We start from the raw sequence: 24,679 nt of genomic DNA, 5'->3' as shown, positions 1-24,679 counted from the left end.
ATTCTTCCCATCAACGCAGGCAGCTGGTGCTCCAGGCCGGGTCAGATGCCAGAATGCCTGGCAGTGCTGTGCTGTGTTGTGTTGTGTGTGCTGTGGGTTGTGTGTTATATGTATTGTGTTGTGCATTGTGTGTGCTGTGCTGTGTTGTGTTGTGTGTTGTGTGTTATATGTATTATGTTGTGCATTGTGTGTGCTGTGCCGTGTTGTGTGTGCGTGCTGTGTTGTGTGTGTTGTGTTGTGTGTGTTATATGTACTGTGTTGTGCATTGTGTGTGCTGTGCTGTGTTGTGTTGTGTGTGTTGTGTGTTATATGTATTGTGTTGTGCATTGTGTGTGCTGTGCCGTGTTGTGTGTGCTGTGCTGTGTTGTGTTGTGTGTGCTGTGTGTGCTGTGTGTTATATGTACTGTGTTGTGCATTGCGTGTGCTGTGCCGTGTTGTGTGTGTGCTGTGTTGTGTTGTGTATGCTGTGTTGTGTGTGCTGTGAGTTGTGTGTTATATGTATTGTGTTGTGCATTGTGTATGCTGTGCTGTGTTGTGTTGCGTATGCTGTGCTGTGTGTGCTGTGTGTTATATGTACTGTGTTGTGCATTGTGTGTGCTGTGCCGTGTTGTGTGTGCGTGCTGTGTTGTGTGTGTTGTGTTGTGTGTGTTATATGTACTGTGTTGTCCATTGTGTGTGCTGTGCTGTGTTGTGTTGTGTGTGTTGTGTGTTATATGTACTGTGTTGTGCATTGTGTGTGCTGTGCCGTGTTGTGTTGCGTATGCTGTGCTGTGTGTGCTGTGTGTTATATGTACTGTGTTGTGCATTGTGTGTGCTGTGCTGTGTTGTGTGTGCATGCTGTGTTGGGTTGTGTGTGCTGTGTGTGCTGTGTGTTATATGTACTGTGTTGTGCATTGTGTGTGCTGTGCCGTGTTGTGTGTGTGTGCTGTGTTGTGTTGTGTATGCTGTGTTGTGTGTGCTGTGAGTTGTGTGTTATATGTATCGTGTTGTGCATTGTGTGTGCTGTGCTGTGTTGTGCTGCGTATGCTGTGCTGTGTGTGCTGTGTGTTATATGTACTGTGTTGTGCATTGTGTGTGCTGTGCCGTGTTGTGTGTGCGTGCTGTGTTGTGTGTGTTGTGTTGTGTGTGTTATATGTACTGTGTTGTCCATTGTGTGTGCTGTGCTGTGTTGTGTTGTGTGTGTTGTGTGTTATATGTACTGTGTTGTGCATTGTGTGTGCTGTGCCGTGTTGTGTGTGCTGTGCTGTGTTGTGTTGTGTGTGCTGTGTGTGTTATATGTACTGTGTTGTGCATTGTGTGTGCTGTGCCGTGTTGTGTGTGTGTGCTGTGTTGTGTTGTGTATGCTGTGTTGTGTGTGCTGTGAGTTGTGTGTTATATGTATTGTGTTGTGCATTGTGTGTGCTGTGCTGTGTTGTGCTGCGTATGCTGTGCTGTGTGTGCTGTGTGTTATATGTACTGTGTTGTCCATTGTGTGTGCTGTGCCGTGTTGTGTGTGCTGTGCTGTGTTGTGTTGTGTGTGTTGTGTGTTATATGTACTGTGTTGTGCATTGTGTGTGCTGTGCCGTGTTGTGTGTGCTGTGCTGTGTTGTGTTGTGTATGCTGTGTTGTGTGTGTTGTGTTGTGTGTGTTATATGTACTGTGTTGTCCATTGTGTGTGCTGTGCTGTGTTGTGTTGTGTGTGCTGTGTGTTATATGTACTGTGTTGTGCATTGTGTGGGCTGTGCCGTGTTGTGTGTGTGTGCTGTGCTGTGTTGTGTATGCTGTGTTGTGTGTGCTGTGTGTTATATGTATTGTGTTGTGCATTGTGTGTGCTGTGCTGTGTTGTGTGTGTTGTGTGTTATATGTATTGTGTTGTGCATTGTGTGTGCTGTGCCGTGTTGTGTGTGTGTGCTGTGTTGTGTTGTGTGTTATATGTACTGTGTTGTGCATTGTGTGTGCTGTGCCGTGTTTTGTGTGCTGTGCTGTGCTGTGTGTGTTATATGTATTGTGTTGTGCATTGTGTGTGCTGTGCCGTGTTGTGTGTGTGTGCTGTGTTGTGTTGTGTGTGCTGTGTGTTGTGCGTGCTGTGTTGTGCCTCTGTGCCGTGCTTGCACTCAGCATTGTTCTGGGCACTGGGACACGGCAGCTCCCCTGCCCTCAGAGCCTCCTGGGGAGACAGTCAGTCAGCAAAGACCAGGTAGTGAGAAGTGACAGGAAGAAAAGTCAATCAGGGGAGCAGCTGGTTAAGCAAGGCCATGGGGCAGCCACTCTCGGGTGACATTTGAGGAATGTGTCCCCAGCAGGGGGACAGCAGATGCAAGGCTGGATTTGGGCACAAGGGCTGGGGTGACACGGGGCCAGAGCGCACGCACCTGGGATCTTCTTCCAAGAATGAAGGGAAGACTTGGGGGGTTTTGGGCAGGGCCCATTCCTTCCTACCCTCAGGTCCCCCCACCAGCAGGTCTCTCCCTGGCTCCCAGCACCCCCCAACCCCCGTCACGGCCACCCCCTGCCCAGGGCCTGCCTCTGTGTTCACTATACCAGGTGTGAGCTCCACAAGGCCAAGGGCATCTCACTCTCCCTCTTCCCAGTCCTGGAGCACAGCCTGGACCACACTTGCCTGATCAGCGTGTGCTGGGGACCCCAGCAGGGGTCTGGTTACTGTGAGTGACAGAACGTGCAGCGGAGGCCAGGCTGGGTGGGAAAGGCCCAGGGCAGCGGGTAGGAGCTGACACCCGTCCAGGGCTTAATTCATGGTGGGTTCTCTTCCAAACGCTTCACAGAAATTCTCCATTGACCTCAACCCTTGAGATGTGTGCTGGCAGTGTCCCCATTCTGCAGATGGGGACACCCACCCGAGGCTCACAGAGCTGAAGTACCTTGTCTCAGGTCACGCTGGGCGGGGCCGGGGGGATTTGAATCCAGACCTGTCTGACCCAAGACCCTGTGCTACTAATGCCACATTGTAGCTCTCCATTTGTAGCTTTAACATGCTGTTTTTTATGTTCCTGGAGGGAAAATAAATCACTGGATGCACGTTTGAAATTCTCAGGCTCCTAACGCCCTTCTCCCACTGGAAATGTAGCTTCTTCAAAATTATTATTTTTTTTAATGCCAGATTTCTGGAGACTCTATCGAATTCAGGACAAACACTCGCCAAAAACAAGTAGCAAACCTCAGGGAATTAGTATGACGTGAACTCAGAACTGGCCCCTAGTGGAATGGCCACTGCTTCCTAAAGGCGGGTTGGCCTTAATCAAGTTGTTTTGGCCCCTGGGCCTCTGTTTCCCATCCATTAAACTGGGTCTAACACTTAGATAGCCAAGAGTTGTACAAGTCATGTGATACTCTACAAACTGGGGTTTTCACAATGCTCATTACAACTATTGTTTCGGGTTGATGGTCTCTTTTAAAAATCCTGTATGTGGTGGGAACTGCTTTTGAAAACTACAGCTGATGAACAATGTAAACATTTTCTCCAGCATAATAAGCCTGTTCCCACCTCAGGGCCTTTGTACTTGCTGTTCTCTCTTCAAATAGCTGAATGGCTCACCTCTCACATCATTTTAGCCTCAAGTCTCACCGTTTCTGATATCTACACGCATGCTGCCTGTTTCCCCCCAGTGAGATATGGAAAGACACCCCCCAGGAAAGCAGGAACTTTGCCCACTGCTCCATCTCCAGCGGCCAGACCTGTGCCCAGCACATAATTGGTGCCCAGTGATACGCTGTTGAATGAAAGCTCGAGACAGGAGGGTCTCTCTGTCCCCAGCATCATGCTGTCATGGGGCTTGTTGTAAGGAAAGTCTCTCTACCCAGGCATCACCTGGATGAACCAAATCCAGCCCATTCCTTTAAAGGAAACACCCAGTAAAACAGATGTACTCTGAACTCCGAGCATCTTTTGCAAAGGCACCGAGATGCTGGCTGGGGCTCCTGCTTCCTGCTGCTATTACACGTGTGATGCTGGGCTGGGAGAGCGGGGAGCAAGAATCTGTGAACGTCATGGCATCATCGGTTACATCTGTGCCACACTGGGAGAGTTTGGCCAAGCATTTCTGCCTACAGGGTGACACAGGACCCTTAAGACAAAGCCTGGAGCTAGAGCTGCTCCGAACCACCCACGAAGAACGAACAGGAGGCCAGGAGGGCGTTGCCTTGCTGACAGTTCCGGAGCTGAGCCCAGAGAAGGGAGGAGGTGGAACCTTTTCCCCTGGATGCTGTGGCATGATGTGATGGAGGAGGGGCTCACCTGAGTTGAGTCAGGGAAGAAGGCATGAGAACTCATTTCCTTACAAAGCCAAAAATGTAACGGGAAACCTGCTACGGACTGAATTGTGACCCCTCTAAATTCTTATGTTGAAGCCCTAATAAGGTCATAGGTGGGACCTTAATCTGGTAGGATTGGTGGTGTTATAACAAAAGGACAATCTCTCTCCCTCCCATCTTTGCCCCAATCTGCCCCTCCCCACATCCCCCTTGCCATGTGGGGGTCACAGAGAGAAGGTGGCCGTCTGCAAACCAGGAAAAGAGCCTTCACCAGCAACCCAATCAGCCAGGCCTTGATTTTGGACATCTAGCCTCTGTTGTTTAAGCCATGCAGTCTGTAGTATTTTGTTATGGCAGCCCAAGTAAACTAATACAGACACTTACACCCCTCTCTAACTCACAGCCATGTATCTCTCAGACTAACTAGCATTTAACAACTTAACTTGCACAGAAATCTCCTGGGAATCTTGTAGACACAGAATCCTATTCAGTAGGTCTGGGGTGGGCCCTGAGAGTCTGCATTCTAAGAGCTCCCAGGAGATGCTCCATGGACCACACTTTGAGTAGCCAGGGTGGACAGAACACAACGCGGCCTCGGGTGTCAACATCCACGTTTGTAATTATATAAAGAGAGTCTTCCTTTTACTAGACACCTCCCAGGCACCAGGCACTCACTAACTGATTTGCATGTCCTACCTCACTAATGCCTCAGAGTGATATATCATCTGTCATTGGTATTGGCTGACAGACGCCTATCAGTGTATATTAATGAGAGTGAGGGCATTTTCGGTGGGAGGAAGGGTATCTACCATTTACCCTCAGCAGAATTCTCAACTGATTTGAAAATGTTCCAGAGATAAAGGAAAAGCAGCTCCCAGCCCTGGGTCAAGCTCTTAGTCAACTTTCCCTATGCTTAGGTACATGCAGTTTACTAGGTAGGTCAAGAGAAATGTAAAAGGAAGTGATTGGTCCCATACGATCTTACACAAACACTCCAAAACACTTGTATTTTAAATGATTTTCTTCTTTAAGGGAGACTAGTCCTCAATCGACCACACAGCCAGCATGGCTTGCTTTCTGCTGTTTTTTTTTTTAATCACCTGAGTCCCTTTTTCTCTTAGTATGTGGGACATGGTGCTTTTCAGGGAGTCACGGCCACATGTGGCATTGCCCTTTGTGTTTAGGGTGTGCTCACTGGCCCACCCATCACACTTTCTGGACTTAGACTATAACCAGCACCTTCGTGAGATCTGGATCCTCAGGTGGGTAATGACTTTTTGGTTCAAACACACAAATGCTCTGCTTTGAGCTGGATTTGCTGAACGTGAAATCAACCCCTTCATTCACACTCAGTTGGCAAGTCCTGCAAACGACACCCAGTGCTGGGCATTAGCTAATCCAGCATCCAGCTCTTAGCCTGGTCTGGCCCTGGTCCTGCTACACCTACTCACAGCCTACACTTGGCAATAATATCGCTGCCTACACTTACTGAGAGCACTTTCCATGTAATAGTTCACTTAAACCTTACAGCATCCCAGTGAGTAGGCATTATTACCATCTCAGGAAAGTGAGACCCAGAGAGGTTAAGTCACTTGTCCAAAGCCACACAGCCAATAAGTGGGAAAACAGGGTTCAAAGCCAGGCTGTCTTGTCCCAGGGTCTGTTTTTTAAACCACTGCTACTCCAGCTGACCACCCCTGCTCTGCTGCTGCCTGAAACACTGCTCCCCCAATGGCCACCTGGCTTCTTCCTATTTACCTTTAAAACCTGGCACAGCTGGGCCCTCCATCAGGACCTTCACAGCTTGCCCTGGGAAGGGACCTCCCCATACCCCCAGCACTTTGTGTGCACCGACTGAAGAGCCCCAGTCACGCTAGATGCTCGGGATCTGTCCCGCTGGGGTGCGGCCACCTCAGGGGACTTTTCACTAGCGATGTGACCATAACAGAGATGGTTCAGTGACAGTGCCCTTGTCACACCCCCTCCATGCTTTTCCCTTCTCTCCCCTCCATCTCCATCCTCTCCCTCCTGGTGTCCCCAGCATTCCTAGCATGTGCCAGACATCATACCAGCTCAGGAGCTATGCCCATCAGAGCCAGGTCACTCAGGAGCTGGCGAGCAGATCACACTGGCACAGACGGGGCAGTGCGGGAGCCCAGGTGGAGGGTCGTGGGGGATGCCCGAAGTCCTTTCACCCAAATCCAGTGTGGAATGAAGAGTTTGCCGTCATAACCTCCAGTTACCCTTTCCCCCTTCATCACGGCCCTTTCAGTCCTCAACCGAATGCAGTCGGCTGTGCCCCCCACACCCCTTCCAAACCCACCAGGGATCTTTGCTTCTCAGTCCTAATGGGGGCTTCTGCTGCTTCGGACACAGCTCTCTACCTGCTCCTTCTTCCAATTCTCTGTCTCTGTCTCTCTCCTTCTGTGACACCGACCCCCACTGGTTATCTAGATCTTTCCTCACAGACAGGATTCCTTATGAGCTGTGTGACCTTAAGGCACGTGAGTAAACCTTCCTGAGTCTCAGTTTTCTCACCAGGAAAATGGACATAATCATCCCACCTGCAGGAGTGCCGTGAGGTAAAGGATCTAAAACAGTGCGTGCCCAATGAATGCCAGAGCTACTGCTGCATCCTCACCTTTGTCCCCCTCACGAGTCCTGGGAAGCTGGTCCCCGTGCGCTGGGCAGCACATGACGTTCGCACAGGACCCCAAACACATTTAGGAATACAGAGGTAACAACTAATACAGCCTACAGGTCCAGTCCTCAAAGTAGCCGTCATCACAAGATCAGCCCCAAAGCAAACCATCCAGCCCGCGCCTCCTGGTTACAAGAACCTGAGTTTAAACAGAACACAAATGCTGGAGGAAGAGGGGATGCCTTGCTTTGGTTTGTGTTACCACTTAGCTGGGCCAGGGACTGTGTTGTTTAAGTGTGTGATTAGAAACAGTTGGCGGTATAGTGGGCCCGAGAGCCCCGCGTCTCCCCGTCACTGAGGATTCACCTGTGGGCTATGAGGGCATCCACGGGAAGACCTCCCTGCTTCACGGAAACTTGATTTCCTGCTAGCTCTCCATCGACCGTGTCCATCAGAGGTGTCAGTGTGCCGACAGGGGACAGGAGGGGTGGAGGAGCGGGGATGGTGGCCAGTGGTGGCCAGTGGCGCCCAGCCGGGCCCCTGCCCCTACCTGCTGGGCCTGCTGCAGCAACTCCATGCGCTCCCGCAGGATCTGGCTGTCAAACTCCCGGCTCTGCCGCAGAATTTGCCTGCGCAGCTTCTCCACGGCGGCCTGCAGGTCCTCCCGCTGGCCCTCGCTCAGCGCCTCGCTGGCCCGCCGCCCCGGCTCCTGCTGCAGCGCGTCGTACAGCGTGGCCTCCAGCTCCTGGATTTTCTGAGCGGCCCAAATCACACAGACAGTGGGAGGTCACAGGTGGGTGGACGGGAACCCCTAGGACACTGCAGCCGAGCGAGGCCCAGCTGGGGGATCTTGGGCGGGGAGGGGAGGCATGCAGGGGCCGAGCAGAGCGGCCAGCGGCCTCGGGGGTGGGCATGGGGGCGAGGGAGCCCCTTTCAGCCCTGTGCACACGGTTTTGAGAACCCTTCTTAACTCTGTTCAATCAAGACACCGTGCTCTGTACAGGAGGGGACTAGGGCAATGAGAAGAAATAGTCGTAACCGCCCCTTAAGATGTGTGATTCAAAGAGAGGTTTGACTCAACGGGTCTTTATTTTTGTCTTTGGCTTCCAATTCACTGCCCCCAGCTTGGGAACAAATCTCCCCTTTATCTTGAGTAGCGTGGAAAATGTGTCCCAAATGGCACGCACTTGGCATTCAGCTGCCTAGTTAGAAAAGCAATTTCAACCCCAAGCAAATGGGGACAGTGTCCTCATTGCTCTCTCCTCCCCCTGAAAAGCAAGACACCCCTGGTTAGCAGAGCACATGAGAGATTAGTAGCCAGGGGAGGAGATCCTTGTGAAAGCTCAGAGTTTTCATCATGAGAGGAAGTTATTTCTTTTCGGCCTCACGGCGAGACACTTAAATACATTTACCTCATGGGAATATCTAGGGACAAAAGAGAGAAGTATCTCCTTCTCTGCCATCCTAAATCCCCACCCACGTCCCTTGCTAGGAACAGCTCTTTCTCTTCCAAAGACGCTATAGACCAATCACCTGTCTTAATGGAAATTGCTATGAAGACACAGGAGGAGGTTTGAAGCAGTGGGTCAACACGGGTGGCCCTCTGTGCCTGTGGTCACCTGCTCCTGCAGCCTCCCCGGCTTCAGCATGGCTGTGCTAGCCTCCCCCCAAGGGAATTCCAGGCCCATCAGACCAATCTTAGCCAGCAGGCATCAAATTCCCCTCTCCTGACCCTAGTCGTCGCCCCTGGGAAACTAGAAGGTGGGAATCTGTCCACTGACACAGCCAAGGGATCCACATGGAGCCGGAGCTTGCCTGTGCCTGCTGGCCACCCCCTCCCCCTGCAGCAGCTGGGCTCCTAGGAGACCCGCACGTGGCCAGCTTCCAGCCAGGACCCCACCATCCAATTCCGGAAGCTCCACTGTGGCCTTGCACCATCTCACTCAGCTCAACGACAAAGGAACACAGGTGTGACTTTGGCACCTGCTGTCCTCCCTTCTGCCCGCGGCCACGGCACTGCCACACTCTGGAGATTTTTCTTCCCTGACCGTTCAGACCAGCCGAGCGCTGATCACAGCTCCAATCTCGTCATGTGCCTGAAAGCCCACTTGAGGCTTTGGAATATTCTTTGGGTAAGAATGTCATTTCTACCCAGTGGCAGGATCAGCACACCCAGGGACCTCCTCTGTGGAACCTGGACTCAGGGTCCCCCAGGGCCTTTCTGCACATGGCACTTAGAGAGCCGAAGGCGGACACCAAGTTTTCCAAAGTGCGTTGGGAAACACCCGTCTTGCAAGATGCCCCTTGAAAGAGGGCCCCAAGAACCACTGAACTTGGACATGGCTTGCTCTGTTCCTCTTGAAGTCTCAGCCCATCCTTTAGGACCCAAGAAGTCCTCAGAGTTTTCCAAACGTACTCTCCGGCAGCCTCTCCCTCCTTTTGGGGCCATATGTTTCTACGTTATCTCTTGAAATCATATCCCTCAGAACCTTCTGGGGAAGCCAGGGAAGGACAGAGGTGATGTATAATGCAGTGGCAAAGGGCGCTTGCAAAAGGACGGAGAATGGACAGAATCAAGGAAAACCCAAAAAAGTGAAAGAGGGAAGAAAAGGATGAGTATGTTTTCATTTCTAAATTGCCCTTAACAGCACGTGCCCAGAAGTAAGAACTGAATGGGAAAATGCCACTTCTTGATGAGGCTCAAACCATCCTGACCTTCTCCATCTGCTGCCCCCTGCCGTGGGGATTCAAGCCTCAGAGCCTGGACACAAAGGCTCAAGGGTCGCAGTGAGGTGGACCAGCCTTCAAGTCCAGAATCTCCCACCTGTGCTAAGCCCAGCGTCCTACTCTCTGTCTTCATGGAGACGGGGATTTTTAGTTATTGATTCTGCATTGCTCAGGTACAAACCCACTTTGTAAAATGATTTCAGCTACAAATGATCTGAGCAAAGCCTTGCTCCAGACTCTATATACTCACTGCTTCTTCCTGCAAGAGCGGTGTTGAACTCCAAGTGCGCTCTGCTGTGGGGACATCCTGGAAATGCCCCCTCAAAGCCATATGAACCTGAGCATGGTCCCACCTCATGTTCATCACCAGTAAGTCCAGAACCAGTTCTGTGACCCAGGCGCAATGCTGCACAGGACCTCACAACAAGTAATTCTTGTTCGGATCACCACCCACCCTCCACTCATTGCTTTGCCTTTGTTCCTCTGTGACTGTCTCTTTTTGCTATTTACGGGAAAACTTGCTCTGGGCTTTGAGCATCAATAAATATTAATAAGAAATATTAATAAGCAGAAAGTTTCTTTTCCTTCATCTCAAATGATTACTAGAACTGAATAAGTATGCCCAAAGAAACCACCAAGCTAACTAAATGCTTTTGAAGAATCATGACTGATTTGGAAAAAGTGACAATTTATCTGTATGGTCATTCGGGTTGAAACCAGTCGAAATGTGGAGATGGCATTGGTATCGCGCCACGCGGCATTTCAAGGACCCCAAATGTGCCGTCAGCCCCAAAAGGAAGAGCAGCCTGTAATGCTAAGTCTAAAGAATCAGAACATGCAACCCACTTCCGGTCCTACCAGGTAAGCCTGGTCGAGGGCTTGCTTCCGGTAGTCTAGCTCCTCCTCCAGGTAGCCCTTCTGCCTGCTGAATAGGTCCTGAAAAAGAGGAGGTGCCCAAGGTCAAGATCAGCGTGAGAACCCATCACTGAGCAGCTCTTCAGAGCCAACCTTCTCACACTTGATGGACAGTGACGGCCCCACCGAGTTGGGGACCTGCCAGGTGCTTGGGTGAGAAGGGATATCAGGTCTGCCCTGCTTGCTCCTGCGTGAATCCCCAGCAGGAGCCTCGCTGGCCCAGGAGCCTTGATCAAGCCTGTCCCAACTCCTCCCAGCTTCCTTCCTCTCAGGTGTCTGACCTGGTTCCCACGCCCCGGGCTACAGGAATCCTTCTCGATTCCTCTTGTCACACCCTGGTGGACCCTGGATGCGGCTGGTTCTCAGATGTGGCTCTTCCTCCCCACGCCAATGGCATCACCCACCTCCTGATTACTCTCACTGCTGCACGCATCCTCCCCACTCTCTGGTCACTCAGTCCCTGAAAGCGTGATCTCTCCGAAACCCATCTCTTTTTTTATTACTGATTGGAGGGTTTCAGGTTTAGAGCTCAGCAGTTACAGCCACTTGCTTTTACAGAGGAGGAAACAGAGGGCCAGAGAGGACCAGTGCCTTGCCCTAGATGCCACAGTTCACTGGTGACAGAGGTGGGACTAGACACCCAGGCCTGGTGATTCAGCCCAGGGCTCTTCCCACCCAACACGCTGCTTCCAGGCCTTAGGCTCTTCCTTGGTCCTTCCCCTCTCATTTCTACTTAGAAAACTCGATTTGGTCTTTGAAGGCTCAAGAACCACCTCTTCTGGGAAGCCTTCTCTGACATCCCCAGGCTGGGTAAGATGGATCCCACTGTACACTCATGGCACCTGGTGAAGAGCTGGCATCACTGTTTATCAGGTACCGCGTGTGCCAAGCACAGCGTGAAAATGGGCCATGTGTCCAGTATCTCTCATCCCTATGGCCCAATGAGGTGGAGATAGGAAACCCCATTAGCAATGAGGAAGCAAAGTCCAGTGTGTCTCTCCCAAACTCACGGCCAAGAAGGGGCAAGTGAAGCCTGGAGCTCCCCCTTGGTGTGCCTGAGCCCCTGGTCCAGGTGCCTCCATACCACCAAAGTGCCTCCCCTAATGTTCCCACACGACACTGCGCTGCCAGCTCCCGCGCATACATCCCCAAGGGCTTGCAGGCTAGACAAGGCAGGGACCCCGCTATTCATTACTGAACCCCTAATCGTGACATAGTGTCCAGGATAGCAGAGGCTCCAAAAATATGTATCAAGGGAATAACTGAGTGAATGGATGATACTTACACAGAACAGCCATGAGAGCAAAAGCAAAATTTAGAAATGCATTGCAAATCAATACAAAACACACGCCAAGCTTTCCTCGGAAGCGAATCATCTGAGCTGTCAACCCCCCTCCCTCCTAGGGGGTTGCATCTTTTACCTTCTCTTTCTCCAAGTCTAGCATCTTCTGGGTCAGGGCCGCCTCCGTTCCCTCTATTTGCTTCAGCCACTGGAAAACAGCAGGGACAGAGCGCGCAGCTAGTGAGAACAAGGGCTCACTGGGGGCCGTCCTCCAAGAGGAGGCTCCCGGCCCGGAGAGGGTCCCTATCATGTCCCAAGGTGGTCCTCGAAATGGAACTTCAAAGTCCATCCCGATGTTTCAGCTTCGACAGATGTTAGCACAGGGATCATGGGTTCACACACGTGCGTACGTGCATGCAGGTAGGTGTGGGGTGTGAGCCCAGGCAAGCCTGTAAGTAGGGGAGGTTGTGGGTGTGCGTGGTGGATACATGTGGAAGGCTGCGAGTGTGTGCCCTGGGATCCCCGCAGCCGGGTGGGTGAGCCTCCCTGGGTTCTACCCTGCCGAGCGCTGTGCTGGCGGCTTCACGCCTGCGACCTCGTCCAGCCCCCTCATGACCACCCCATGGAGAAGGCAGCATCTCCCCATTTAGCAGGTGAAGACATGGCAGCTGAGTTAAGTCACTTGTCCAAGGTCACACAGGTGAGAAGTGGGGATTTCGAACCCAGCCTGCGGGACTGCACCCCTGCAGCCACTGGGGCGTGTCTGAGCAGCTGGGGGCACCACGGGATGCAGGCGTGAAAGGGGGTCTGGCCGTGCAGGGTGTGAGGGCACCTGCCATGGGCTGGTGATGGGGGTCCGTCTGCCTGTTCTCAGGTCTGGGAGGCGGTGAGCAAGAGGCAGGCCGCTGTTCCTCAGGTGTAGGCACGTGGGTGTCTCTTTACGAGGAGCCCACCTGAGAGACAGGGGGAGGTCCACACACCTGGCTAACGCCCTGTGGGGATGTTTTAGGTTTTAGGGGTGTCAGTTTGACAACGTGTATAAATGTGTATATTCAACCTCCTCATTGCTAAAGCCATCAGACGACCTCCCTGCCATGGGCCTGCCTGCTGCCCACCTGTGGACGCGCCCCTTCCCGACGGCCCAGACCCTTCCTCCTCCTCCTCTGGCTGCGGCTGCCCGTCCTGGACTCTTGGCGCCCTTTTCAAAGGCCCCACCCTTGGCCGTCCCCTCTCCTCAGCACTCCCCTGGGGGTTCCACCATCCCCTGTGCTCTCTCCCTCTCTGAAATGTCCCCCTCCAGCACAGATCTGCCCCCCACACCCCGATGCCTCAAGCTCCCTGAGAAAGGGCTTCCCTCGAATGGGAAGAGCCCCAGCTCACCTTGACTGGGAAACTGGGAGCAGCCACGGCTCCTCTCCCTTCACTTCCCAAACGCTGGTTCTACCCCCTCCCGTTTCAAAACCCCACCAACCACACTCCACCACCACCGCCCAGCGCAGGCCCCCTCTCAGCCCTCAGGCTCACGTCGGACCCCAAATCCCCTTCTGCCTACCAGCCAGCGTGTTCTCTCCAAACACGTAGCATCTCTCATGGACCTACCCTGCTCCCACTGAAAGCCTCCCCAAGGAGATCCCATCGCTCCTGACAATGGCTGGGGGACCAGCCACGCCTTCCCTCACCTCAGGGCCTTTGCACATGCTGCTCTCTCTGCCTGGAACATCACCACCTCTCCCATGCCCAGCTTCAGCCCCAGGCCTTTTTACCTACTCAGCCTCTGGACCTGAGTTAGCTGTCGCCTCCTCCAGGAAGCCTGCCCGGCTTCCTGAGTCTGTGGGGCCTGGTGCCCTCCATGGATCCCCTGTCACAGCACTCACCTGACAGATTGCTGTTTCCCTTTTCCCACGACATGGGATGTGTTCTGTTAAATTTCCTTACCCTGCACAGGGCCTGGCGTGAGGCAAGCACCTAATAGACGTTTGCTTAGGGAAGGAGGACGCAGGGGTCTGGAGGTCTGTGGGGTGTGTGCCGGCTCCATAGTGGGAAGAAGCCTAGATAAAGCTCCGCCCACAGAGCCTCCCCGCTAAAGTCCATGTTAGCATGGCCCCCGAGAGCGGCCCCAGAGCCAGCCACAGAAGCAGGCACCCAATGCAGCATTGCTTTAGACGGTGCTGAGCCGGTGTGCAATGTCTTAGAAGCAGGTAAACATATTTCTGACAAGGAATGAAAAATATTTCGTTTTTTCCTATCCTAAGGCAAGCAGTCATAAAATGAATAAAATAAAATGGAAAAAAAATCCAGTTTTGAATCACTACAAGCTGCTCTTAGGTTTTGTAGAACAAAATGTCCAATTCTTTCCTATTGTTAAAAAACAAAGATTTGACAGGCATATTATGCACATAAAGAAACAACGTGACAGGTCCTCTTCAGCCACTGGGAGAGTAAAATGAGATCAGAAAATGCTGGCCCTGGGCCTCCTGGGCGTGTGAGGGCACGGATTTCTTATCGGAGTCCGGCCAGATGTCTATGGGGCCTCGCTCCGGGGTGAGAACCTGGGGAGTGGAGACAGGGTGCCTGCCTGCCCCCAAACCCTCAGGGGGAAGTGAGTCAGCCCACAGGGCACGGGAAGAGGACTCTCGTGGGAGGTGTGGCTGGTGCACCTCCGCCCCAACCAGCACTTTGCCCACAGGTGCAGGACACTGATCTCAGAGCTGGGGAATGGGGGACCTCCCCCTTCTAACACTCAACCCTCCCTTCAGAGAAGGGCCCCAAGGCCTTGATGCTGGGCCAACTATTAGGAAGCTTGCCTGTGGCCTAAGCTGCACCTTCTCATCTGTTGTTACCAGTGAGAACACGGATTTTTTAAAACCTCCATCTTTCTGATTGATTTTGAACTCGAGGGAGCAGAGGCATGACTTGTGATCACTTGTAAGTCCCCCTGACGCCCCACGTTCTCTGCTCAGCATGTGTGCTGTGTGTTTGGGTCGAGGCAGCAAGGCGACGTCCCCAGTCTTGGACTCTGCTAACCAGAGACGGGTCTGGAGGGCGCTGAGATGGGCCGGCATGTGTTTCTCTGAGCCTTCCAGACAGAGCAGGGCTTCCCCAGGTGGTGATGGGAGGAGGGCAAGCGCCCAGGGCAAGATGCCATTTGCAGCAAGAATGCCAAGGGACATGCAAACTAGTTTGAGCCGCACTTCGCTTACAGGCTATGAAAGGAGCCCTGTGCTCCTAAATAGAGAATGGAAGTGGACCTCAGTCCTGCCAGTCAGGTACCGGTACTGAATGGCAGTTTTTAAAATGAGGTATAACTTGGTTGAGGGGGGTTGACTGAGGACGTCGCAGGGGCCTCTGAGCCCCACTGCGAGATTTTCTTCGCGGCCATCAGCCCCGGGGTGACCAACTCGTCCCCGTTTGCCTGGAACTGTCCCCGTTTCGGCACTGAAAGTCCCATGCATCCTGGCGAAACCGGACGGTCGGACACACTGGCTGTCCTGTAGGTGCTCCCAGGGGAGTCCCATTGACCCACTTTTCTTCCGGGGGTGCACTCAGCACCGAGTTCTCTCCACGGGGGAGACACAGCACCTCCCAAACACTGGGCCTTCAATCACAGACACGCGGCAGAGCTAGTGTCCCTGAGGATATGAGGCAACACCAGTCTAAGTCCAGTCCCCACAGACGGTCCCAAATGGGGAACTGGGCCCCTCTCACCTGGTCCAGAGTCGGGTCTCTAAAGGCCAGCGCCGGGCACCACCTCTCCTGCCACCACCCTTGTGAGATTTCGGGAGGAGCTGGCAGGCCAGGGCAGCCGGCACAGCTCTCTGCGTTTAGGGTGCAGAGTGTAGCGCCAGCCAGCCAGCTTGGCAGGGCTCTGTGGTCATTGGCAGACAGGCAGCAGCCGGCAGGGGCTGGTACAGGTGGGCACGGGGTGGGCGACAGGGTGAAAGCAGACAGCAGCCGCATGCCAGGCGGGCCCCGTGTCCTCTGTGTCCAGGGACCCGTGCTGCTAACCTTGCACAGTCGTTGAGAAGAAGAGGAGCCCTGAAAGCCTGAGCTGGGGCCAAGGCCGTGGGTCTGGAACCTGGTGTGGGGAGGAGAGTGTCGGGAAGGGCCCGGGGCGGGAGAACTTGGTAACTGGCAGAGGGCTGGGGATTCCCGACAGTCTGCCCCACTCCAGGAGGCTCTGGGGGCAGGAGAGAGGGAGAGCCCCCTCCCCAGGCCCACTGCCCCAGCCCCACCCCGAGTCCCTGGCAGTCCCTGCTCTTTGCTCACTGACCACAACCATCGATCAAACACCTCTCAGTCCCCAGCCTTGCCCCAGGTGCTTGGCAGCGAGGCTTGGTCCCATTTAAAAGTGCCGTGTCCTGGAGTCCTGACACTAACTCTGCAAGGCTCGCGGCTCAGAGGGATGAAGGCGCTGGCCTGCAGCAGCCCCTGCAGTTGGCGGGTTGCGGGGGGCTAAAAGCCAGCCCAGGAGGGGCCTCCGGGGGATAAGGAAGGAGGCCTGGGTCTGGCATCGCCACGTCCTCCGGGCGTGCTGGGCGCTGGGCGCTTGGAGGCTCATTCTCAGTGAACGCTGGAGTGAACGAGGAATAAACTGAAAGTGTCTGCTGGGCTCTCTGTGTGACCCCCTGGAGGCTACACTGTCGCATTTGGCTCTCCTGGTGAGAGGGATGTTTACTGAATGCACACTTACCATCACCTGTATCTGAGGGGCCACCAGCCAGCCAGGTATGAGTCATCCTCATCTCCCGACCCACCTGAGGACACAGACTTAGCCAGGTGACGGTAGCAGTGATGTGGGCATCGCCACTTAACCACCTGTGTGACCTCAGCAAGGGTTTGCCATAAGTCTGTTACCAAAGTCTAGTGCCCTGTACACGGGGAAGGATGGACAGGTGCTCAGGGAAGAAAACTATATTTTAAATGCCCTTCCAAAGATTCTGGAAGGAATCCTGATTAAGATCATTAAGGCTTCATCAATATATAAGTAGCACTTTAAAGTTTAACTCACGTGCTTTCAGAGAAAAAGATCTATAGACCAGACTACATTAATAAGTTGGATGTGCCTAAAACACCCTAAATTAATGGAAAAGGCAAACCAGGATGCATTTTTAATAAATACGGCAGTAAGTTATTATATTTAGTATGTAAAGCACATAGATAAGTCAGTAAGAAAAACCATAGTTATGACCAAATACGTATTAAATATGTGAATAGATGAATGCATGATTGAGTTAATGTATGAATGAATAAGTAACAAACAAGGGCAATGGAATGTAATTACGATTCACAAGAAAGAGGAAAATGGATAATACACAAAAATCCATTATCACTAGCACTCAAATAAATGAAAATTAAAATAATGACATCATATAATCTCTGCCTATCCTATCAGCAGAGTTCTTAGTGGTGATATACGCCTTGTTGAACAAGAAACCGGCAGCAGTAACACTCAGGTAGAGGGGAATTGGTACCAGTTTTCTGGAAAACATTTGACAGCATGAAAGCTCTTCAAAACTCTCTTACCCATCAGCCCAGTGATTCCACTTCTAGAATCTATCCCGTAGAAGTGTTTTAGTATGTCGATAGAAACTTATGGGTAAAGACGCTCATCGCTGCATGATGGTAAATAGGAAAAAGAGCAGAAATGCCCTCAATATCTTAACAGCGAAAGAATCATTACTGAGCGTGTGGCTATAGGTGGAATGATGCAGGGCCGTTCATTCTCGTGGTGGAAGCTTATGAAGCAGGATTAAAAACTCAAGTATGATTCTGACCAAGTTTTTTAAAAGGGCGTGGGAAAAAAACTGGAAGGAAATAGCCCAACTGTCGCAGGTGGTTTCCTTGAAGGGGGTTTTGATTTCCTTCCACGGTCTCTAAGTTTTCTACCATAAGTATGAGTGACGTTCAATCAGAAAACAAAAAGGCATGCACGTGCGCAAGCAGACACAGACGGACCAGAACCATGCTTCCAGAACAAAGCGAGACGCCAATGTACAGTTTCTTGTATGGTGCCGGGAAGCTCAGACAAGGTGTATGGACAGAAATGCCGCTGGGCTCTACCTTTTCACACAGGGCAAGCACAGTTCCAGCCTGGATTATTGCAACCTGTTCTTCATTTCTCAAATTCTAAAACACAAAAATGGGCAAGGGCATTTTACACTGATCTCACATCACGTGCAGACAGTCAGCCCTACACAACGCTGACAGCGGCCTCCCCAGGGTCAGCCCCACTCACTGACGGGACCAGATGTGACATATCTGAGGACTGGCCCTCGGGGTGGGAATGTCTCATGTAGTGGCCCTGAGCCTTTTAGAAATAGGGCCTCGCTCAAGCTGATCTTTTAAGAAGGCAGAAGTCTCACCTTCTGATTTCAGAAACCTCGACTGATTCCACTTTCTTCCTGGACATTCATTTTTAGGCTTTCTCCCCCCTCATCACTCACGGGCTATCAGGACGATCTAACTTCAGAACCCCACTTCTGATGGATGTGGACCCAGCCACCCACGCAGGAATGTGGCCATACAAAAGCCTTACATTGTACTTAGTAGATCTCTTAAATTAGGAAGAAATTAAAACGAAACGAAACAAAAGCCACACAGAGTACACCCGAATCAAAACAAGAACACGAAACCGGAAACCGATCGCTCATAGTTACCCCATTATCGCCAAGGATATCTAATTTCTTCATAAGTTCAGAAATATTCACATCCTGGAAAAGATGTCCAACGTTCATTTTGTGTGAGCTACAAAGACCATGCATACCAATCTCTAGGGCCTCAGCCCTCAGTCCTTGATAAGACACCTCTCCCTTTCTCGTCTCTGAGAGCCTAAGGCCGGGCAGAGTTACTCTTAGCAGTTCCTTCAGGGAGGGAGGGAGGGCTGGTAACTGCTGCATATTGGCTGAGTTTTATGCCAGCACAAACACCGCTTTCTAGAAAGGCTCACGGAATACTGTGAGCCTCTGTGCCCGCGGGCCTAGCGGGACTCCAGGGTCACGGCAAACACTGAGCTGCTAGAACGACCACAGCTACTGTCTCTAAAATACTCGGCACCCTCTGGGCACCGCACTGAGCCCTTCATGTTCACTATCTAATTTAACTGTCACACCCACTTCACGGTGTGGGTGTTGCCACTCAGCTCTCCTAGATGAAGAGACTGAGGGTCAGAGAGGTTACAGGCCAGAGCTGGGAAGTAGCCAAGCTGTTGCCTTCAAGGCTGCATCCCAAGGCTCTGCTCTTTTAACACGAATACAAGTAGAGTAACATTTGGTGACCCGCTGGAATAATGAACTCTGACTTTCAAAATATAGTGGAGGGACGGGGGTATCTTGTTAAAATCATTCCTACCCCTGGCACCGGCACACGATCCCCTTTCCAGCTGAGCCTAGAGTTTGAGCAGGCTGTGGCCGTAGTAGAGCGGGGGCACCCCCCAGGCACGCTACCTTAACTCCTTCCTGGTGACAGAACAGCTGGAGGGCGCTGCTGTTGTTCTCGGGGAAGGTGGTGATTTGGAGGTTAAATGCTGGCGACCTCCGCTCTCTCTCCTGGGGAAAAGATTTGGTTTAAAAACAGAACTTTATTGGATTATTTACCACTTGCCATTTTCCCACGTTACTCAGCAAAAACCAACGAATTCCAGTTGGCAAAGGTGTTACTAGAAAGCACGCATTCAGGCTACAATCTTGATGGAGACTCTGTGTCCTGTCTGCACCACAGGGGATCTCCTGTGGACACGGGGTTACTTCTTAATCTAATCAGCTGGGAAGAAGTGGTTAGCAGAGTGTCCTGAGTTAACCTGCTGATGGAAGCTCAGGAAGTCACACTACCATCATTAAATACTCGGGAAGAACAAGCGCGTGAAATTTCAACAGAAATCATCGTTACCTCATTTCATCCTCACACAACCCCACGAGGCAGCCATGACTGCTTCCGTTTTGTGGACAAAGAGAAGGAGGCTGGGGAGGCAGAGACCCCCCGAGGTCCCACATGAGCGAGTGGCAGGGCCAGGACCCTGACCCTGGCTTCACATCTTTTTCAATATAATCTGCTGACTTTGTTCACAATTTGTTTTTGAACCGCACTAACACTACTGCAATGATCATTCTACCTCTGCCTTAGATTAACAGTCGAATCTCAACTACTCAGGAAGGAGAGCAAGCATTTTCCCAGAAGCAGTACATTAATCTTGTGTAAAGTGACAAGTTTTTAAAAAGGACAGGAGAAGCCCAGTTACTTACAGAAATAAAATACAGCAGCTGAACAGAACTCTGGTCTCAAACGTGTTTTCTACACAGAGCTGCCTTTAAACCCTGAGCAATGGACAGGTCAGCCAGCAGAGAAGACCTTTCCCAAATGATACCTTGAAATCAAACTGCTTTTATTTTCTCAAAATTATGGTAAGTAAGCTTGCCTTGGACCATGCCTGCAGAACCTAGCTACAGAACCAATGGGCTTCTTTAGCCATTCAACTAAGAAATGTAGCCAAGATGAGCACCAGACGGCAGGTCTTAAGCAGATGCTCTAAAGGAGAGAGGAAGGGTGGGGCCATTAATTCAATTAATTTCCACCAAGCCCCAATCTGCCTAACCTGGTTTGAATCGGTTTAGCTAGAAAACCTTACTTCCCTTATTAGACAAGAACAACACAATTCACAATGGTTCCGTGCTACAGAAGCCTTTCCTACCTGTAATGCTTACTTAAATGGGGTCTCCACAGAAAAGGTGACAAAAGAAAGCCCATGTTTTAGATGAACAAAAGTCAAAAGACTGGTTTCCAATGGCTCCAAAGGATGGTGGAGACACTCAAAGAAAGTTCTAGTAAAGCGACCGATGCTTATGGAATTCTCATGAGAAAGACACAAAGAGACGTGGAAGGTTTTCTAACAGTGGCAGTAGTATTAACCATGACCTTTCCTAACTTCTACTTCTGTTGCATGAACGAAGGAAGGACTCGGTTCAGGTTCAAGCAAGAGCTGAGTTGCACGGCAACGCTTGGTTCTGAGATATTCAGGCCACGGTCAATGTCAGCACAACAAAGAACAAGATGGGAAGTTCCAGTGCAAGCAGAATTTTAACTGAGGCCGGGAGGAGAAAACAAAATCGGAGAAACACCAACATTGCCAAGGAGCTCGCTTTTACTGAGGGTTCTGGACACGCAAAGGCTTCAGCGGAGGGACAGCAGAGCCGTGTCACCACAGATGCTTAGAGAAAACCAGTCACAAACTCAGGTGATGTCTCACAGGTCGATGATTTTTAAATGGAAACAAACAAAAAAGGGGTATGAAGTGGCAGCAAGGCAATACAGTAACACACCCGAGGCAAGGTTCCCGTAGGAAGCAATAATCCCATCAATATCCCTCACACTGGGTCCAACTCCGTGTATCTGGGAAGTCACTGAAGATTCGGGACAAGATTTCTACCTGTGAACAACATTCAATCTCCCTTCACGCTAAAGAGTCGTTCTGAGTTGCCGTTTGAGTTACAAACAACAATTGTGTTAGTCCAATACTGCTTGCCATGTCTGTATTCACTGCATGAAGGAGTTGGAACGTTACAAGCTTTCTCAACCGCCTATGCAAATACCTCCTTTTACCCTGTTTACTTACCTCGTGTTTACCTTGGCAAATAGAAAATGGGCCAAACTAGCAGTAAACACATTATAGAGTCAGCTGCGGGCCAGGTCGGACCCCGCTCTCTCAAAAGGTGAGATTCATGCATGCAAGGTCACTTAAAAAGGTGTGTTATTAATTGCAACAGTGCTTCTGTCCGGGTTTGCAGAATGCATACCAGGTGACTATGCATGCAAGAAGGAAGTAGTTATGGAAATGAAACACAAATAAAAAAGGCAAAATATTGCAAAAACAAATTATTTTATTAAGTGCAAAAACAAGCCGTAGGCAATAAATATATTAGCTCTGGTACATGTCCAAAGACTTCGGTGAGCATTCTCTCCAGAACATATTAAGGCAGTGAAATTATTCTGAACATACAGATTTAAAAAATAAAAGAAAAGAAAGCAAGTGTCACACGTCCCCTTACACATGCTTGAAAACATCTGGGACTTTACATGAATTTCAGTTTGGGCTCAAAGAGAATGTCTGCTCCGTTTGAGAGTTTACAACAGATAGAGTCTCTTACTTCGAGCTCTAGCACTCTGAACTCTAACAGCTCATTCTGATCCTTTGCGTCTTGCATTTCGTTCTTCAGCTGGTTCTCTTCCATTTCCAGCCTGTAAATCTGGAGCAGAAACACCTGTGGGTTAACGGGTGGGAGAACCACTGTCTCTCACTAGGGGCCATGAGAATGTGTCCCCCGATCACAGACCCCCTCGGTGTTGGCCTGAGGACACAGGGGCTGTCACCAGGGGGCGGGTGGGAAGGGGAGGCTTTCAGCGAGTGGGTGAAGAAGGCCTTTTCTGTTCCGGGAGCTGGGGATGGCACAGATGGAGGCCGCGCCTGCTGCGCCCCTGCGGTCCCGAGCCTGGCCCAGCACGGGGGCCAGATGTTTGCTGAATACACGAATGGTGGGGAAACTGAGGCATGGAGCGATTAAGTCCCGTCCCCAAGGTCAGTCGTGGGGGAAGCAAGAGTGATCCCCAAGCTTGTCTGAGTTCCTTCCGACCCGGCCCCCCAGTCAGCCCACCCAGAGTCCGGCAGGAAGTCACCCTGTACTCCCCAGAGTGCTCCTATGGGGAGCCCAAATGGTAGCAGATCTCCCCAAAGCACAGTCTGGGAGGGGGATGGCCTGGGTCCCAACCCCCCTGGGAGACCCTGGGTCAGCTACATAGCTGTTGGTACCTTAGAGGCAAACAGCAGCCCCCCCACTAGGCTGCCTGAGGTGAGACTAAGACAATGCATGGAAACGAGGGCCCCGGTGGGTCACGGTCACCTTTACTCCCTCCTGTCTCTACTGGGCTGGTACTGCCCCACCCCCGGGAGACATTTGGAAACACTGTGAGAGCTTTCCGTGTCTCCCAATAGAGCGAGCAGGACCAAGGATACAAAATCTCTCCCAACGCACAGGGCTGCCTCGCAGGACAATGACCAGTCCTGTCCCAATGCCCCAGATGCTGTGGAGAGACACGGGACAATGGATGGCCACACAGCGGGCCAGTGCAGAGCTGGGACAGGGCCGCGGCCCCCCACCCAAGGAGGCAAGGCTGGGCTCATACAGTTGGGGCATTCTAGGATGCTTAGCAGCTACGGCCTAACCCAGGTCCAATTCCACTAGTACAGGAGAGCTCTGGCAAGTTCCTTGATCAGAAAGTTCCATGACCAGAGAGGGAAGGCCAGGCTCAGCTCTGCCAGCGCCACGGCCTCCGGTCCATGAATTGGACTATGACCGCCGAGGGCCTGCTTGCCAACCAGTGCCTCAGGCCCATGCACGGGAAGCAGGCAGGGGAGGAGGTCTGGAACCCAAGGCAATGGCAGAGGTGGCCTGGGAGCCCAGCATCAGAAGAATGGGCAGCCCCAATCATGTCTGCAGGGTGCTCTAAACCAGTTCTGTGGACCCCGCCCCAGAGGACAGAACCAGGACCAGAGGCCAGAGCCCCCAGGAGGGGCGTGGGTCAGACTCCCGCGGCCAGAGCAGGCCTCTGAAGTCCACGGGGGCTCCATGATCCCCTGCGGAGGGTCAGGGTGTCTGTGCCACATACCTTTTCCAGCAAGTCTTGGTTTGTCCTGATGAGCAGCTGCTTCTCTTCAACCCATTTGGAATCCTAAGGAAAAGTACTAAATATGTTCAAACTCATTGAAGCAAACAGACAGTTAAGTAACAAATAAAGTGGCAGGGGGAAAGGTCACTTCGTATGGAACTTTCTATGAAAACGTCAGAGAAAAGGACAGCAGTTAGAACGATCGCATCATCCCTCAAAACCTGAAAAAGAGAACCAGCGGGTCTGTGGCGCATCCCTCCTCCACCTCTCACGTTCCTTAAAGCACAGGGAGTGCGTCTGTATCACTGACAGAAAAGCACCTGTACGGCGACTGAGCTGGCCCCAACAGACCCTCCCCTGGCTTGTTCCCTGCGGCCCGCAGGCCAGCGCCCAGGCCGCACCCCAAGGGTCTGCCCACACTCAACACACCTGGAGTCATTACAGTACCACATTTCTGCTCATCCTAGACCCTCTGCCCGTGACGCCCTAACCAAGTCTCTTTGCCTGGACAAGTCCTGTCCAGGAAAGTTCCAGGAGCACAAGGTGCTAAGTCTGTCTTTACACCAGCATCCTGAGTGCCTAGCATGGTGCTTGGCACACAGCCGGTGCTCAATAAACGCCAGGGGATGGATGAAGGAGTACACGAGGGAACTTTCTTCCTCCCTTCCTTCTACCCAACATTATCAGCCTGCACCGTCCCTGGGCTGACACACGCGTAGGTCCCACGAGGCTGAGTCCCTGTGAGGACAGAGCCGGCTCCATTCATCTTTTTTCCTGTGGGAGGTTGTTGGCAACGTCCCTCCCATCTCTGTGCCCCTTTGCAACGTGACTCTGCAGCTCCTTCCATGGAGAGATGCATCTCTTCCTGCAACCTCGAGGCTGGGCGTGCCTGCAGCGTGCTTTGGTGACTGGGATATTAGTGAACGTGACACAGGCAGAGGCGTGGCATGTACTTGTGCTTTGGGGCCTGCCTTTTCCTCCTGCCCCCAGACCACCAGGTAAAGGAGCCAGGGTAGCTTCCTTAAGGATGAGGGACCATAAGAATCTGGCCAACAGCTGGCACCAATGCAAAGACAGGATAGAGAGGCCACTTAGGGCCATCTATCCCCAATCGATCTACCAACAATGAAGCCTCTAGAATGACCCCAGGTGAGACCAGTAGCAGAACCACCAGCTGAGCCCAACCCAAACTGCTGACCCATAAAACTGTAGCC

The 24,679-nt window shown here is 51.9% G+C and overlaps 1 protein-coding gene across 2 annotated transcripts in view; it reads right to left on the bottom strand.

Moving 5' to 3' along the window:
- The window catches only part of JAKMIP1 (janus kinase and microtubule interacting protein 1), a 131,925-nt gene that overhangs the window by 6,907 nt on the left and 100,339 nt on the right, over nt 1-24,679 (bottom strand). Inside the window, exons 12-19 of one of the 2 annotated variants that reach the window (XM_032632707.1) lie at nt 23,466-23,528; nt 21,950-22,048; nt 19,256-19,357; nt 18,470-18,523; nt 17,874-17,939; nt 11,953-12,021; nt 10,475-10,552; nt 7,440-7,643 (exon numbers count right to left, since the gene is read on the bottom strand). In XM_032632707.1, coding sequence (XP_032488598.1) covers nt 7,440-7,643; nt 10,475-10,552; nt 11,953-12,021; nt 17,874-17,939; nt 18,470-18,523; nt 19,256-19,357; nt 21,950-22,048; nt 23,466-23,528 — 735 coding nt within the window. Of the gene's footprint in view, nt 1-7,439; nt 7,644-10,474; nt 10,553-11,952; nt 12,022-17,873; nt 17,940-18,469; nt 18,524-19,255; nt 19,358-21,662; nt 22,049-23,465; nt 23,529-24,679 lie in introns of those variants that run through there. The other variant, XM_032632708.1, reaches the window with a different exon arrangement.

The sequence above is a fragment of the Phocoena sinus genome, chromosome 5, assembly GCF_008692025.1.
Source record: "Phocoena sinus isolate mPhoSin1 chromosome 5, mPhoSin1.pri, whole genome shotgun sequence".
Classification (NCBI taxonomy): Eukaryota; Metazoa; Chordata; class Mammalia; order Artiodactyla; family Phocoenidae; genus Phocoena; species Phocoena sinus.
This window is presented reverse-complemented; position numbering and strand designations above follow the sequence as displayed.